This window comes from Mus caroli, unplaced genomic scaffold (assembly GCF_978045245.1).
Source record: "Mus caroli unplaced genomic scaffold, Mus_caroli_1 scaffold_6, whole genome shotgun sequence".
In the NCBI taxonomy this organism is placed as follows: Eukaryota; Metazoa; Chordata; class Mammalia; order Rodentia; family Muridae; genus Mus; species Mus caroli.
In genome coordinates this window covers 66,880,197-66,895,424 of record NW_028227261.1, presented here as the reverse complement: position 1 = coordinate 66,895,424, position 15,228 = coordinate 66,880,197, and the positions used below count along the sequence as shown (strand labels likewise).

Below are 15,228 nucleotides of genomic sequence, written 5' to 3'. Positions count from 1 at the left end.
CTTGTAACACTGTCAAACCACAGTAATCCTGGAGAGAAAAGAGTGCTTGATATTTTCCTGCAGATGCAACATCCACTCACCAGCTCAGAGAAAGACCTTGCTTTTCCAGAATGTATCAGACTTTGGGGTGCTTGATGTATCCATGCTCCTCTCAGCAATGTACATTCACCTAGGATTTTATCAATCCCCACTACTAAGCTTCCATTTATCAGTTCCACAATCAACTTTACCCTATTTAGTGCTGGAAAAGGCAACGTTGGGTCTCCAGATCATAGACCAAGAAGCCACGACATTTAATGCAACGGGATGTAGCAAAGGCAACCCTCTCGGGCTGTCTTTTGGCCCTGAGTATATCCAGAAGCCCAGTGCATACGTTTTCCAGTCTGTGTGTTTCAACTCCACGCATGTTATCATAGCACTCCTGAGGGGCAGGGTACTGTTCCTGAGTCAGCTGGCTCAGGTTGGCTGTGTGGTACAAAAGTTGTTTCAGAACAGGTAAAGAGAGGGTATTTTCATAGAAATTGATCTTTGTGAGGTGGGAGCATTGGCTTAGGGCAGGCAGGAGGACACTGAAATGACGGTCCGTCATCCCACATAATTGCATTTCCAGGGTTTGCAGGGTATCTTTAACTCTCTCAAGAAGACTCCCAAGAGGCTCAAGGAATAAATTAAATAAAAATATATAACTCAGGTTCAGATGTTTGAGCTTACAAATATTCAGGCAATGGGGCAGGTAATCCAAGTCTGTCTGTGAGAGAAAACAGTATTGGAGGCACAGAGTCTCCAAGGGCTTCTTCAGGTATCTGGGGAGAGAACAAATGGGGAGAGAACAAATGATTGCTTTCTGGCAAAAAGTGTTGAAGAGCATTGGTGTAATTGACAGTGAAGCAGATGACGCTTCTCCCAATCTCATTCTGATCATATATTGATGTCAAACCCCAGGACATGGCTCTCTGTTGACTGCTCACACAACTTGCAGAATTCTAGTCTAAGGCCTATAGACATCACCATATGTATAATTCAGGGAATGGCAGAAACCACAGCAATGGCTGTATCATGTCAACATGGTGCATGTAAGAAGGACTATCTACACCAAACAAAATTCAACAACTTTCTAGTGCTGATTTTAAGAGTTCTCAAACCACTGTTCCTTCAAAGGCCAGGATCCTGCCTTCACCTCCAACCACAGTGTTGCATATTTCTCATCTATTCAACCTGTTTCTGGACTCAAAACCTCTCACATATGAGCAATTAGAGGCATGCTTGTTCCTGGTCATACATATATTATCACAGAGCTCATCTGCTCAGATATGCTATGTCATTAACAGTACTAACAGTGTTAGGCTTATGGTGGCCAGACCATCAAGTACTCCCTAGCTTGAGGGGGGTGGGGAGAGATGTCTTCTATGGTCTTCTGGGCCCTCTCAATCCTTTCTTACCTGAGGCATTCTATCATATTTCCTTCTATAAAGGTACCATCTACATAGAGATTCTGGAGACAGTAGAATGAGAGAAGCTGAGAAATCAACTTGCGCCTTTTCTTCTTGTCAAACAAATCATCACCATCCATAGTAACTTCTGTGATGTCACCTAGCTTGAGAGTGAGAAGATTTTTCATCTGTCTCAGGTAGGGATTAAGAAAAGACAATTCTTCTTCCCAGATACAACTTAGCTCCAGCTCCTGCATACAGTTTGTATCTATAATTTTGAAGATTTCTATGAATGTGTCTTTGAATATGCCCTGAATCTGCAGCTTTCTACAGCATAGATGAATGGAATCTTTTCTCTGCTCGGCCCACTGCAACAAGTATGTAGCAGATTCATCAAGTCTGCCCTTCATGAGTTTGAAGTCAGTTGTCACCTGCAAATGTTTCTTCACTCCACAGTCTGGACTATTCTCCACTGGCTGCTTCTGGGTCAAGTGTGGTAAGCATTCATCTTCATGGGATCCAGCCCATATCCTCCAAAACTCATGGTGTTCATTCCTCAAATTGAGTACTCTGAGTTTGCACCTACTGTGGGAGAAATTTGTATAATTTTCAGAAGAGAAGACACATTTTACAGTCTGATGTTCTTCCATACCTCATACTTCAGCTGTTTCTTCCAAAACTTTGCTTTTCCCTGTGCCTAGAATCAAACCCAGAGACTCATGCTCAGTAAATGAATAGCATTCTTTGCAAGATGCATCTTTAGCCCTGTCTTACTTCCCTTCCTTCCAGACCTCTTAATCCCAACCTCTTTTTACATGTACCTTTCAGGTATGCATGGAAATGCCCATTCTGCACTGACTGTGTCTACTCTTTTTTGTCTTCTACATTAGCCATTATTTGTCCAGATAGCTGAGACTGAGCCCAAGCCTCTATAGTCCTCTCTGGCTGATGCAATCAGCAGCCTCTGATCCATGGTTGGCCAAATATTCCCTATTTCTAGTTGCTCCTTCTCAGCACCTAGAGAACCTTTCTCCACCCTAGCTGATCCTGCCTACCTGGAGCGAACCTTTTGTGCAAGCAGTATATCTAGTCCCTCAAGCACAGCCTTCAAAGTCTCCAGGTTGGGGTTCTTTATCAGCGTTCCTACAGGAAGGCATGGGAAGGGCCACATAGGTATCATGGCCCTTAAGATCTTTGTACGTTCATCAGTGAAGGCCTCCTCAAATATCTCTGGTAGCAGCTCCTTGGGTAGGTCCTTGAGAGCAGAAGTGGCCAAGGTCTCCTCCCTCAGTAGCTTCTGCCTTGCCAGCTGCAGAAGGGTGGGTGGGGAGTAGACATTCATTGTTTCCTCTTCTAAAGAGTCATGCTAGGGAAGCAGGGAAAAAATATAACATTAAAAACAAGAAACATAGGAAGCTCTTCTGCCCACACAGGGAAGTATGAGGGCTAGATCACTGCTGATGAGTATGGAAAACTCAGTTTACCAAGTTGATCAGCCTCAGGTTTTTTTTTTTCTGGGTTTTTTTTTTTTTGAGATAGGATCTTTACAGAGGTACCTGTATTCTTGACTGTCTTGCAACTTGCTTTATAGACCACAATTGCCTGGACCTCACAGAGATTTGCTTACCTGTGCCTCCAAAGTGCTGGGATTAAAGGTGTGTTCCACCACTGCTCACCCTGTGCCACCATAGCATGTCTAATGCTGAACTGTTTAGTCCAGCCTTTGTTGGTTTGAAAGCCATAATTCTCCTCTCTGGTTGTGTGAAGTCTCTCCAAAGTATCCTAGTTCCCAAAGACCGTGTACACCCACTTCAGCTGGGGCAAATACATCCCACTGGGAAGGGATAATCAGGAACCCTGAAGGCTCAGTCAGTTGTTGATGAATAGACTGTGCTTAGCTCTCCAGGCCCTCAAAGAAAGCAAATGAAAACAGTTTCCAAAATTTCCACCATCTCTATTCATCCAGCTACACTGCATGGTATAAGTCACAGAACCTTTGATATTCCCATCATTAATTATGGACATCAATCTTTGATCATTGCCTATACTGGCTTTTTAGTATCAGGAAGACTCCAAGCTTGAGCTCTGTAAGCTACAGAGTTAAACAGAATGTAAAAGAAACACTAAAGTCAGTAAGCCATCAGTAGTCATTGACATGGTCTGTAACTCTTTATAGAGCATCCAGAAAGAAGAGAAAAAGAGACTATGAGGTAGAGATTATAAATCACATGCAGAAGACAGGAGGGTCACTAGCTCAATGCCATAATTGGTTACTTCTACAGCGCCAGAACAGCTTGCTTGTGACTTGAAGAAAGTAAAAGAAGGAGGAAGAAGAAGAAGAAGGAAGAAGAAGAAGAAAGAAGAAGAAGAAGAAGGAAGAAGAAGAAGGAAGAAGAAGGAAGAAGAAGAAAGAAGAAGAAGAAGAAAGAAGAAGAAGAAAGAAGAAGAAGAAGAAGAAGAAGAAGAAGAAGAAAGAAGAAGAAGAAGAAAGAAGAAGAAGAAAGAAGAAGAAAGAAGAAGAAGAAAGAAGAAAGAAAAAAGCAAGAGTTTTTATTTCAACTGATAAGTTTTTCATTTAAACACTTAATAAAAAGAAGCAGGATTCTTCCTGCAATTTTGAACACATCCTGGGTTGCTTGGAAAGAAGAGACCAAGTATCAATCTGCAGATGGAAATACCTTGTTTTTGTTTGTTTGTTTGTTTTGTTTTGTTTCTTTGAGACATGTTTTTATCCATAGGCTGTTTTGAAACAGTCTATATAGATCAGGCTGGAATCAAACTTTGAGACCATCCAGCCTCTGTCTCCCTGTTGTAGACAATGGTACCACCTATGGGAGGGTAGGAGGGAGGGAAGGTGTGATCAGGATATAAAGTGTATTAAATATACACAAACACACACAAACACATACACACACATACATATATATATATGTATATACACATAATCATGCATATATACAAACACATACATTTACATACACACACACAAATGTATATGCAATTTTCTTCCTGCATGTTTCAGGACATCCTGAGTTCCATGAAAATATGAGACTATATATCAGTGAGCAGATGCAAATATCATTTTTTTAGTATTTTGTCTGTTTGTTTGCTTGTTTTGCCTTATTCGTTTGTTTGTTTAATGTATATGAGTACATTGTGGCTGTCTTCAGACACACCTGAAGAGGGCATTAGATTCCATTACAAATGATTGTGAGCCACTACATAGTTACTGGGAATTGAATTCAAGACCTCTGGAAAAGCACTCAGTGCTCTTGAATGCTGAGCCATCTCGGCAGCCCCTTGGTTTGTCTTTTTAAAGACACATATAACTTCTGTAATATGTGTTTTACACTCACTATATATAGATCAATTAGGCTTCAACCTCAGAGCTCATCCTGCCTCTGCCTCCCTGTTGCTGGAATTAAAAGTACACCCAAAAATGCCAGGCTTAAAGTGACATGAAGATCAGCACTCGAGGCACTTGAGTAACTCACGGCTGTCATTACACTCTGGATTCCTTTGAATTCAAGATCACTCTGACAATCTTAGTGAGATGGTCTCAAAAAACAAGACAAAAAAAACCACAGAAACTACAATGATCCAATTAATAATTAGATTTAATTGAGAACACACTTGGGTATTCTGGTTAAGCAGACCTCAGGTGGCTGAGGTAGGAGACTCTCTTGAGTTTCATCTCATTCCTCCTCCCTGTTGCCTCTGAGAGGGTGCCCCCCCCACACCAGCCATTCCCCATCTCTGGGGCCTCAAGTCTCTCCAGGATTACGCACACCTTCTCCCACTAAGGACAGACCAGACAATCCTCTGTTATATATGTGCCGAGGGCCTTGGACCAGCCTAGTATAGTGCCTGGTTTCACCAAACCAGCTCAGTCTCTGGGACCACCCAGGGATCCAGGTTAGTTAAGACTTCTTATGAGGTCACCCTCTACTTCAGTTTCTTCAATCCTTCCCCTAATTCAATCACTGAAGAATCTCGAATGGCAGAAAAGCACTTTATAAAATGTTCACAGTCCTTAGTCATGCAAAATTAGAAATGTAAATCAAAATGACCTTGAGATTCCACCTTACACCAATCAGAATGGCTAAGATCAAAAACTCAAATGACAGCTTATGCTGGCGAGGTTGTAGAGAAAGAGGAATACTCCTCCTTTGCTGGTGGGATTGCAAACTGGTACAACTGCTCTGGAAATCAATCTGGAAGTTATTCAGAAAATTAGAATTGTTCTACCTGAAGTCTTAGCTATACAACTTCTGGGCATATATCTAAAAGATTCCCACCATACCACAGGGACACATGTTCCACTATGTCCTTAGCAACTTTATTTGTAAAACCAAAAACTGGAAACAACCCAGACGTCCCTCAACAGAAGAATGGATGCAGAAAATGTGCTTCGTTTACGCAATGGAACACTATTCAGCTATTTAAAATGAGGACATTATGCATTTTGCAGATAAATGGATGGAAATATCATTCTGAGTGACCCAAAAGGGCATGCATGGTGTGTACACACTGATAAGTGATTATTAGCCAATAAGTAAAGAATACCTAGGATATATGCCAGGCAATCTTATGTGGAAAGATCTCATCTCAAAAAAGAAGAACCAGCAAGTAAAAAAAAAAAATTATATAAACAAAATTTCAAGTGAGGCCAAGCCTAGACTAGGTTGCATGAGATGAGGTATCCTGATGGAGCTGAGGGACTTACCTGATCCTGATCCGGACACTGGTGACAGATCATATTTAGACAAGGGGAGGCTGTGACTCCAGGCTCCAAGATACCTAGTGTTTCTCTGCCTGTTGTGACTCTTTATATACCTTTCAGCTGAACCCTCCCTTTGTAGCCACACCCTCCCAGTTAAAGTCTGCCTCTGATTCAGTAATTCAGTCTTCACCCACTTGCTTATTTTCAGATTTGGATGATGTAGGTAAATTGGATCAGATTCATACACAGGAAGAATTTTTGACCAGATGGATAGTCAAGGACATATTCATTTAAGCCAAATGGTTCAGGGTTTCAGGGTGTACTTACATAGTCACATGGCTCCAGAGATGCTCAGGAGAAACTTAAATGACTTGGTTTACTATTAAATATCAGATACAATCTGGATGTGCAGTCAGGTAGTCAATAGTTAACAGACCTTCTATCTCATTCTCCAGATTAGTAAAAGAAAGCCCAGTGTCCCAGGACCTTGTAATAACTTCAAAAGTAAAGAGTAATACTATACATTTCAGAGATTCTCCTCAGTCTGTCCTTGGCAGACTCCATCCGTAGAAAGCAGAACCTCGGTGGTTGGCCATATGACAGTGGTATTGTCTCTTTTGAGACAATAAAAGGTGTTCAGTGGTTTTTGCCATGACAAGAGGCTGGTCACATTGCCTTCTCTTGAATAACCTCTCCAATGGGAATGAGATTCAGAGGAATAGGGTTTGGTACTTAGTAAGACAAAAGCTAATTGTGTCTGTGTCAGTTCTTGTGAGAGACTCCATATGCCGAGATTGATGAATGTTTGGATTTGAGACCTCTAGAGAGTACAACAGGGCACACTGGGTTCTCTACTATTGCCGAGCAGAGAGTATGGCCTTCTGGTGGTTCCTGGGACAGGTGAGACTTATAGTTCCTTAGACTCAGCATGAATATATGGCAATTGAGTGCTTTACCAGGCCCCTTCTGACTGGAGTATGTCCTTGTGGACAAATATGCTGAATGTTGTCCTTGAGAGACCAAATTTTTGGGTTCATACTGCACCTTAGAGAACCTGACCTAGTTTGAACTCAAGTAAACTAACAGGCCAGAACCTAGCATTAGTTTTTCAAGTTACACCCACCCCCAACAAAATCCAAGGCTAGCTCCAGTTTCTAGGCTAATCCTAACAAATTCTGCATCTCCAGGTTAATTGCCCACCCACCCCCAATTCACCTTTTCCAAATTAACCCCCAGCAAGTCTACCCTCTGCCTAACAACCACCAATGCAGAGGGAAGCAGAAGTTAACAGTATGGTTTGACTCCCAGCACTAGCCAATTATGTAAAAGGTCACAGTAGCACCCAAAGTGGTTGCTTGCCAGGCTAGAAACACTCACTCCTCACTTTCTCCTCTCTATACAACCTTGCCCTAATGAATGTTCAGGGTTTTTCCTCAAGGAACCATACTGTGGGTCAGTGGTGAGTCAAGCCCTAGCTAGCTCGAATGAAGACCCTGGTGTGATTGTATCAGATAGGCTCTTGACTGGTCTTTCGAGGTACATGAACGTTTCCTGTCACAACATCCTGAGATACACAGAGCCTAAAGGCAGCCCATGGCAGCCCAAGGGAGCACAAGAAGCAGCAGTTTCAGTCCAGTCCTCTCAGCAGGCAGACATCAGGCAAGAACCAACATCTGTGGCTCAATAGAACTGCCAGGCTTGCCAACCAGCCTAAGGTGAGGATGCAGGAGCAGCAAACTTCAGCAGAAACCTCATGAGCAATTCTTGGTGAGTTTCTCTGAATGGTGATATTATCACAAGTTAAGCTCAACAATGCTATGAACCAATACAAGCATGTTGTTAGTGAAGAATAGTGAGGTAGAGAAAACCAAACTGATGCTCAGTGCTCGTCCCCACTGTCTGTGGAATCATATTCCTTTATCAAGGGTTCTTTTATATGTCTGCTTTATCAAAACATCCTTTCACCTGTGTCTGCTTCAGGAAAACATTCTTTCACGTGTCTGCTTTAGCAAGTCATCCTTTCACCTGTGTGTCTCAGCAAAACATAATTTGACATAAGTAACTTAAAAAAAAAAAACTAGAAGTTTCCATTTCACTTGGGAAGCAGAGGCAGGGAGATCTTTGAGTTTGAGGCCAGCCTTTTCTGCAGAGCAAGTTCCAGGACAGCTAGAGTTACACAAATAAACTATAAAAAGGAGAGAGAGAGAGAGAGAGAGAGAGAGAGAGAGAGAGAGAGAGAGAGAGAGAGAGAGAGAACAAAAGAAGGAAAGAAATAAGAAAGAAAGAAAGAAAGAAAGAAAGAAAGAAAGAAAGAAAAGTCAAAATTTTTTAAAAATGAAATAAAAACACATTTGTGAACATTTAATCAAAAGATTGTCCCAGACTGCTGCACATAAATACAATACTGCTTAGAAATCATCTTCATATTAATTTTAGTGCACACATCTGTATATATACATTTATTTATTTATTAAATTGATGTGGTGAATTTCTCATTTATCACACTTTAAAATTATTTTTTCTTATTTTTACTTATGTGTATGTGTGTGTCTTTGATGAGAAATGTTCAAGTGGATGAACCTGCTTAGATGCCAGAGGAAGTGCAGCCCTCTGGATCTGGAGTTTCAGTTGGTTGTAAGCTACTTGATATGGGTGCTGGGGTTTGTGGTTGGGTCCTCTGAAAGAGCAGTCAGTACTCTAAACATCTGAGTTACCTTTCATCTCACAAATATTTATGAAGACATGGTTCCAGTGTGTAGACATGACTGGCTTGGGAATCCCTATACAGATCAGGTTGCCCTGGGTACAGAGAGTACTCTAGCTCTCCTCCTGGAGCACTGAAATGAAAGGATCACACAGACATGCTTGACTAAGAGTGTGTTTGCCCAGAAGAAGTACCAACACCATTTCTGTCTCCTGTTGTGAAAAGTGTGAGGCAACATTCTGTCTCAAATCCCACTGTGTTTTTTGAAACAGGGTATAACCATGCAGTTCTACGTTTTTTGGACCTTTTTATGTAGACCAGACTTGCCATAAACTCACAAAAGATCAACCTGCCTCTGTCTCCAAGATGCTGAGATTAAAGGTCTATTTGACCATGCCTTGCTCAGTTCCCATTATTGACACAAATTATGTAGTGTCCTGGCCGGTCTCTTCTAAGACACCCTCTTTTGACTGACATAACATGTCAGTTATCCATGACATAAATTTAAAACTGTTTTAAAGGACACATAAACTTTTCTATGTTTGGATCAATCAGTAGAGACTGAGAAAATGTTATGAGACTGTTTGACCCTTGAAGAAATATTGTCTCTCTGGAAGGTCTGCACTTGGTGCTATGTGAGAGCTTGCAGCTGCACTAATCTTGGTCCTAAGACACTCCTAGCAAACCTGGAGTTCTTATTTTTGGTTATGGCTAGCAGTGGTCAAAAGGGACTGAGGTTTGTGTGGGTTGTCTCCTCTCATGAAAAGAAAGAGCAAGATAACTTTGGTAGCTCGAAACTTTTTCATCCCCAATTAACTTGTATAATGTTTGAATAAAATAGCTAGAGAGTGAACTAGCTAGAGGTCAGTCTTCCCTGCGAGGTTGTACCCATCTGGTCCTTGGAAATAAAGGCCTAGCATCTTGGTGAGCTTCTCTCTCTACTGTGGCACTTACAACCAACGTCAGTCAATACCATCTGGAGGCTGCATCTCCAGAACTGCTGCCTAACAATCAATGTAAGCCATCCACCTGCCTCAGCCCTTTTGAGTAGCTAGCTAACACAGCTGAAGAATGACAGGGCATCCAACTCAGCTATATATTTTCAGGAAAGAATGCACAGTAGTGACAGTGTTTGTCACCAAGTACTTAGAGGATAATTTTCGATTTTGTGTGCATGTATAGTGTCAGGAACAGAGCTATGCCAATGTGACACACACTCAGAACCATGTACATCACGTGTTCAGAAAACTCAGCCAGGTGTATTGGTTTAAAAGAGTCATCCTCTCAACTGGCATGCTGAGGCAGGAGGGTTGCTGGGAATTGGGGTTTCAGATCAACCTTAACTACAGAGCAAGACCTTGCCCAAAAACAAATTTAGAGTACATAAATAGTTACTAAATTAATGAACAAATAAAACTGGTTTTTAGGAGTGGTGTAGCTAGGGCTCTTGACTTTCAGGCTCTTTTCAGTTTTATGAATTTCCCAAAAGGAAATCTTTAAGTCTAGACACTATCAAATAAATCCATTGAGATCTATCTGTTTCTTCCTCTGGAGTGATGGTATTAATAATGTGTGGAGTCTGTAAACACAGGATATGTTTGCTTGTTTGTTTGTTTGTAGAATAAGGCTCACTAGTGGCCCTGGCTATCCTGGAATTCTCCATGTAGACCAGGCTGGCCTCAAACTGTTTTATGATTTTCTTTTATGAATGTAGATGCCTTTACACTCAAGGCTCGGATGTTCACAAATTAGATGTCATTTTGGTGCATTTTCCCTTTAGTGAGTATGGCGTGTTCTTCCCAGTCTCTTTTGATTACTTGTGGTTGAAATTTTACTTTTGTAGATATTGGAATGGATGCTATTTGTTCGTTAGGTCCATTTGCATGAAAACTTTTTTCAGCCCTTGGAGGTAATGTCTATCTTTGTTGATGCAATGTGTTTCTTGTATACAGCAGAGTGATGTGTTCTGTTTATGCTTCCATTCTGTTAGCCTGTGTTTTTTTTTTAATTAGGGAATTGAATTCATTGATGTTGAGAGATATTAATGGCCAGTAATTGTTAATTCCTGTTATTTTCATGTTGTAGGTAGTAATGTGTTTGTGATTCTTTTCTTTTGACTTTAGTGATGTGAAATTATTTCTTCTATTTCTTGAGTGTAGTTAGTCTCTTTGGGTTGGAACTTTATTGCTTGTATTTCCATTTTCAGCTCTTGGACAATTTTATTCATATCCTCCACCTTTTCAATTGTGTTTTCCTGTGTTTCTTTGTATTTACTTGTTTCCTCTTTAAAGGACTCAACCTGTTTGAGTGTAGTTTCTTGTATTTCTTTTTTTTTCTTCTTCTTCTTCTTATTTTCTTTTGATTTTTTTTAAGCATTCCACCACTCTTTTAATTTACTCTAACTCTGTATTTAGTCTTTGAAAAGGGGGTGGGTGGGTGGGTGGGTGAGTGAGGGCAGCAGGATGGCCAGTGGGTGGTTGCAGCAAAGAACAGAAAATAATAACAACCCCCAGCTGTGGAGTGTTTTAAAAATGAGACCTAAATGGCTTGAAACTGAGATCGCTGCTACCCTCCCCTTACCTCGTGTTTGGAGGCTCCCTTTCCCTAATTGTGCCTCCCTTCCTCTCTTTGTGCCAGTTCTTTGCCCTGCTAATCAACTCATTAGTCACTTACTTTTTTTTTTTAGAGAATGATATCGCTCGTTTTCACAGCTCCCTGTCATACTTTCGCTTTGTTGTTGTTGTTGTTGCCTAAGGTAGTCTGCCTGAGTCCAGTCCAGCAAGCATTCACTATGTTTGGGCAGGACAACAGGGACTATTTGTGCCACTCCAGAGAAATGGTGGGTACTCTGCTCCGTCCCCCTAGGCTAGGAAGAGCCGGAGTGAGTGTGGCAGCTCATGAGTGATTTGTTTTGGTTTGCATGGTTGATCGAGACCATTGTTGGGCGACACCTAGTGGTGACAAGTTTCAGCAAAGCTCCTAGTCCCCCGGTGATGACAAAGGACAGAGAAGTGCCTATCGTGAGCCGGCCAGGGTGAAGGAGGCCCGGCCAAGCAGGCGGGTGAGTCCCGGAGATGGAGTTGTGTTATAGTATGGTCCCTACATAGGAGGTTGCATCTGGCGCTCTAACGGGGAGAGGAAGTTGCTGTACACCTTCTTGGGACAAATGGTAGGGCTGGTGGAAGCTTGATCAGGTCAACAACAAGGCTTAAGGACTTAAGCAGGACTGCTCCTGAGAATTTTTTTTTTCTTTCTCCAGGTTCTTGTATTTCTTTAAAGGATTTATACATTTCTTCTTTAAAGGCCTCCATCATCCCTCCCTCCCTCCCTCCCACCCTCTGCAGGCCATGTGGCTGTGCTTCACTAGTCCCTAAATGGTGGATCCATGAAGACACCCTTTGTGCCCACCACTCTGTATTGGATTCTGTAGTATTCTTCAACTTAAAACAAATACCTCAAACCTCAGCACTGGCTCTTCCTAGGAGTCTGATACTGATCTCAAGATGGTGTTACTCCTCCAGTGCATGGGACTGAGAGAAGTCAGACAGTGGTAAATCTGGGGAAGTGTTGGTCAAAGAGGACTAAGGCACAATCCTTGGTTGTACGTACAATAGAAGACTATACTGGAGAAATGTAAAGTATAGTTTTGGCCACCAATGAAGGACAAATATAAGGTGAATAGATTTACTCATGTAAACTGTAGGCAATGTCACATACATCCACAATATTTTCACTCTGGCCGTGCATATAATTTTTGTACTGCAGAATATCAGTTTAAACATTAAAAATATTTGAAAAGATGGAAAGGAGAAACTCAAACCTCAAACCAGATTCATTTAGAGATAATTTGTAGAACATAGAAAATTATCTCATTGCATATGCATTTGCTACATTAAGGTAAAAACAAGAATATGAACTTCTCATCCAAAACAAGTGAAGAACACAAACAGTACACTTAATAAATAAATCAGAATAGATGGACAACAAATGCTTTTACAGAGAGACACAATATTGCTCATTATTGCTGAAGCACCTAGGCAAGATGTTTGAATTTGTTCCAAAATGAGTGAGATTTTTGAGATGGCAGAATCTGAGCAGTGAGGTGCAGTTTCCTAGCCCAGGAGAATCCACCACACTTTGGCTTACAATGTAACATGAGTAACATTTTCTAGCTTTCTCCTGCACAGCATATATCCAGAAGATACTTTATACAGGAGAGAAGTAGAGGGAGAGCTTTAGGGTTTGTCTGAACACTCTGCAAGTATATATCTGTATGAGCATGATTTGGGGGCTCAGTTCATATTAATGGTGTAGAGTATACTTTTTTTGATTTTTAATATTTTTATTACATATTTTCCTCAATTACATTTCCAATGCTATCCCAAAAGTCCCCCATAGCGCCCCCCACTTCCCTACCCACCCATTCCCATTCTTTTGGCCCTGGCATTCCCCTATATTGGGGCATATAAAGTTTGCAAGTCCAATGGGCCTCTCTTTCCATTGATGGCCGACTAGGCCATCTTTCGATACATATGCAGCTAGAGACAAGAGCTCCGGGGTTCTGGTTAGTACATCATGTTGTTCCAACAATAGGGTTGCAGATCCCTTTAGCTCCTTGGGTACTTTCTCTAGCTTCTCCATTGGGAGCCCTGTGATACATCCAATAGCTGACTGTGAACATCCACTCCTGTGTTTGCTAGGCCCCGGCATCGTCTCACAAGAGACAGCTATATTTGGGTCCTTTCACCAAAATCTTGCTAGTGTATGCAATGGTGTCAGCGTTTAGAAGCTGATTATGGGATGGATCCCTGGATACGGCAGTCTCTAAATGGTCCATCCTTTCATCACAGCTCGAAGCTTTGTCTCTGTAACTCCTTCTATGGGTGTTTTGTTCCCAATTCTAAGAAGGGGCACAGTGTCCACACTTTGGTCTTCATTCTTCTTGAGTTTCATGCGTTTAGCAAATTGTATTCTTATATCTTGGGTATCCTAAGTTTTGGGCTAATATCCACTTATCAGTGAATACATATTGTGTGAGTTCTTTTGTGATTGTGTTACTTCACTCAAGATGATGCCCTCCAGGTCCATCCATTTGGCTAGGAATTTCATAAATTCATTCTTTTTAATAGCTGAGTAGTACTCCATTGTGTAAATGTACCATAATTTCTGTATCCATTCCTCTGTTGAGGGACATCTGGGAACATTTAAAATTTGAAGAGACACTGAAAAGCAAGGTGTTATATAAAGAAACTTTCTTTGAATATACAATCGTTTTAATTACATATGATGGTTGCTACAATAAAGAAAATATAAGACTGACAGACTGAAAATAAATACATGCTTTTACATACAGAAAAACTTTGATCAATTTTTGCTGAAACATCTAGGCAGATTGATTGTATTCATACAAAAATAAATGAGTTTTTAAAGGAAAGCCTATAAAGAGAGGTAGAGTTCAGAAGCGCCACCTCCACACTTTGTCTCAGGACTCACTCCTCCTCGCTCAGTCTTGCCAGCAACTTGGCTGAGGAAGACAGGGCTCTCCAGACTTCTACTCTGACCACCTCCCAGGCACAGGGGCTGTGTTTCTTCTCTCTCAGGTACACAGTGATCCTGCGGAAGTATTTCTTCACAGCTAGCAGGGAGTCTTCCTGGGTCAGGGGAGGTTCCTGCATCCCCACTTGCTGCATCAGACAGGCTTTGAGGTCATTGAGCTGCAGATGGAGGTCATTGCAGAATGAGTCTAGGACGGTTGCATCCCAAGCAGCAGATGAGTCCTTTGATGTGAAGAGGGTCAGGATCTGTTGGGTCAGCTCACTCAGGACAGGAATAGCTTGAGCCTTCTGAATCTGCTGGGCATCCACCTTCTCCTGGGGGAATCCAAAGTCCTTTCTGTCCTTCAGGCAGGAGAGAGGGGAGAGTCTCCTCATTTGTGCCATAAGTGTCAAGATTTTCTTGTTCCTGAGGTTATGAGTTTGAGGCAGGTCACATCCTAGAGAGCAGGTTGACCAGTAGCTCATCACCACCAAGACCATCAGGAAAGCAAAGGGCCTAGCCATTATGAGTCTTGAAGAGGCTGCTGGTCTTCTGAGCTGTTTGGTTCTGAGTTTTCCCCTTTAAGTTCTCTGAAAACTCTCTTGTCTAGATGTGCCTTAAATATAGTGGAAAATAGTTTTTATTTTCTGAATGCCCTCTCCTAACTTCCCAGTGGTCTTTTCACTTTCTTTTGCTTGTTCTCAGCTTGGGTCTGTGCCTTTTTGTCTGATCCATTTTGGTTTTCATTATTGTTTCCTCTTTTTTTTGTTCCACACCCCCCTAAAGGGTGTCTTACAGGTTCTCTTTTTCTATTTTATTCTATTATTTATTTATAA

General features: G+C 41.5%; 2 protein-coding genes across 2 annotated transcripts; both read right to left on the bottom strand.

Annotated features, from left to right (window-relative positions):
* Positions 1-235: 235 nt before the first annotated feature.
* Positions 236-6,228, bottom strand: LOC110293504 (oogenesin-1-like). Its single transcript, XM_021161349.1, has 4 exons — positions 6,157-6,228; positions 2,486-2,796; positions 1,440-2,015; positions 236-803 (listed from the first exon to the last, which is right to left on the bottom strand). The coding sequence occupies exons 1-4, from the start codon at positions 6,187-6,189 to the stop codon at positions 236-238; spliced, it is 1,488 nt and encodes a 495-aa protein (XP_021017008.1). The 5' UTR covers positions 6,190-6,228.
* Positions 6,229-14,346: 8,118 nt separating this feature from the next.
* LOC110292939 (interferon alpha-9-like) lies at positions 14,347-14,964 on the bottom strand. The gene has a single exon (XM_021160629.2). It carries the CDS (start codon positions 14,914-14,916, stop codon positions 14,347-14,349), a length of 570 nt encoding a protein of 189 aa, XP_021016288.1. The 5' UTR covers positions 14,917-14,964.
* Positions 14,965-15,228: the final 264 nt, after the last annotated feature.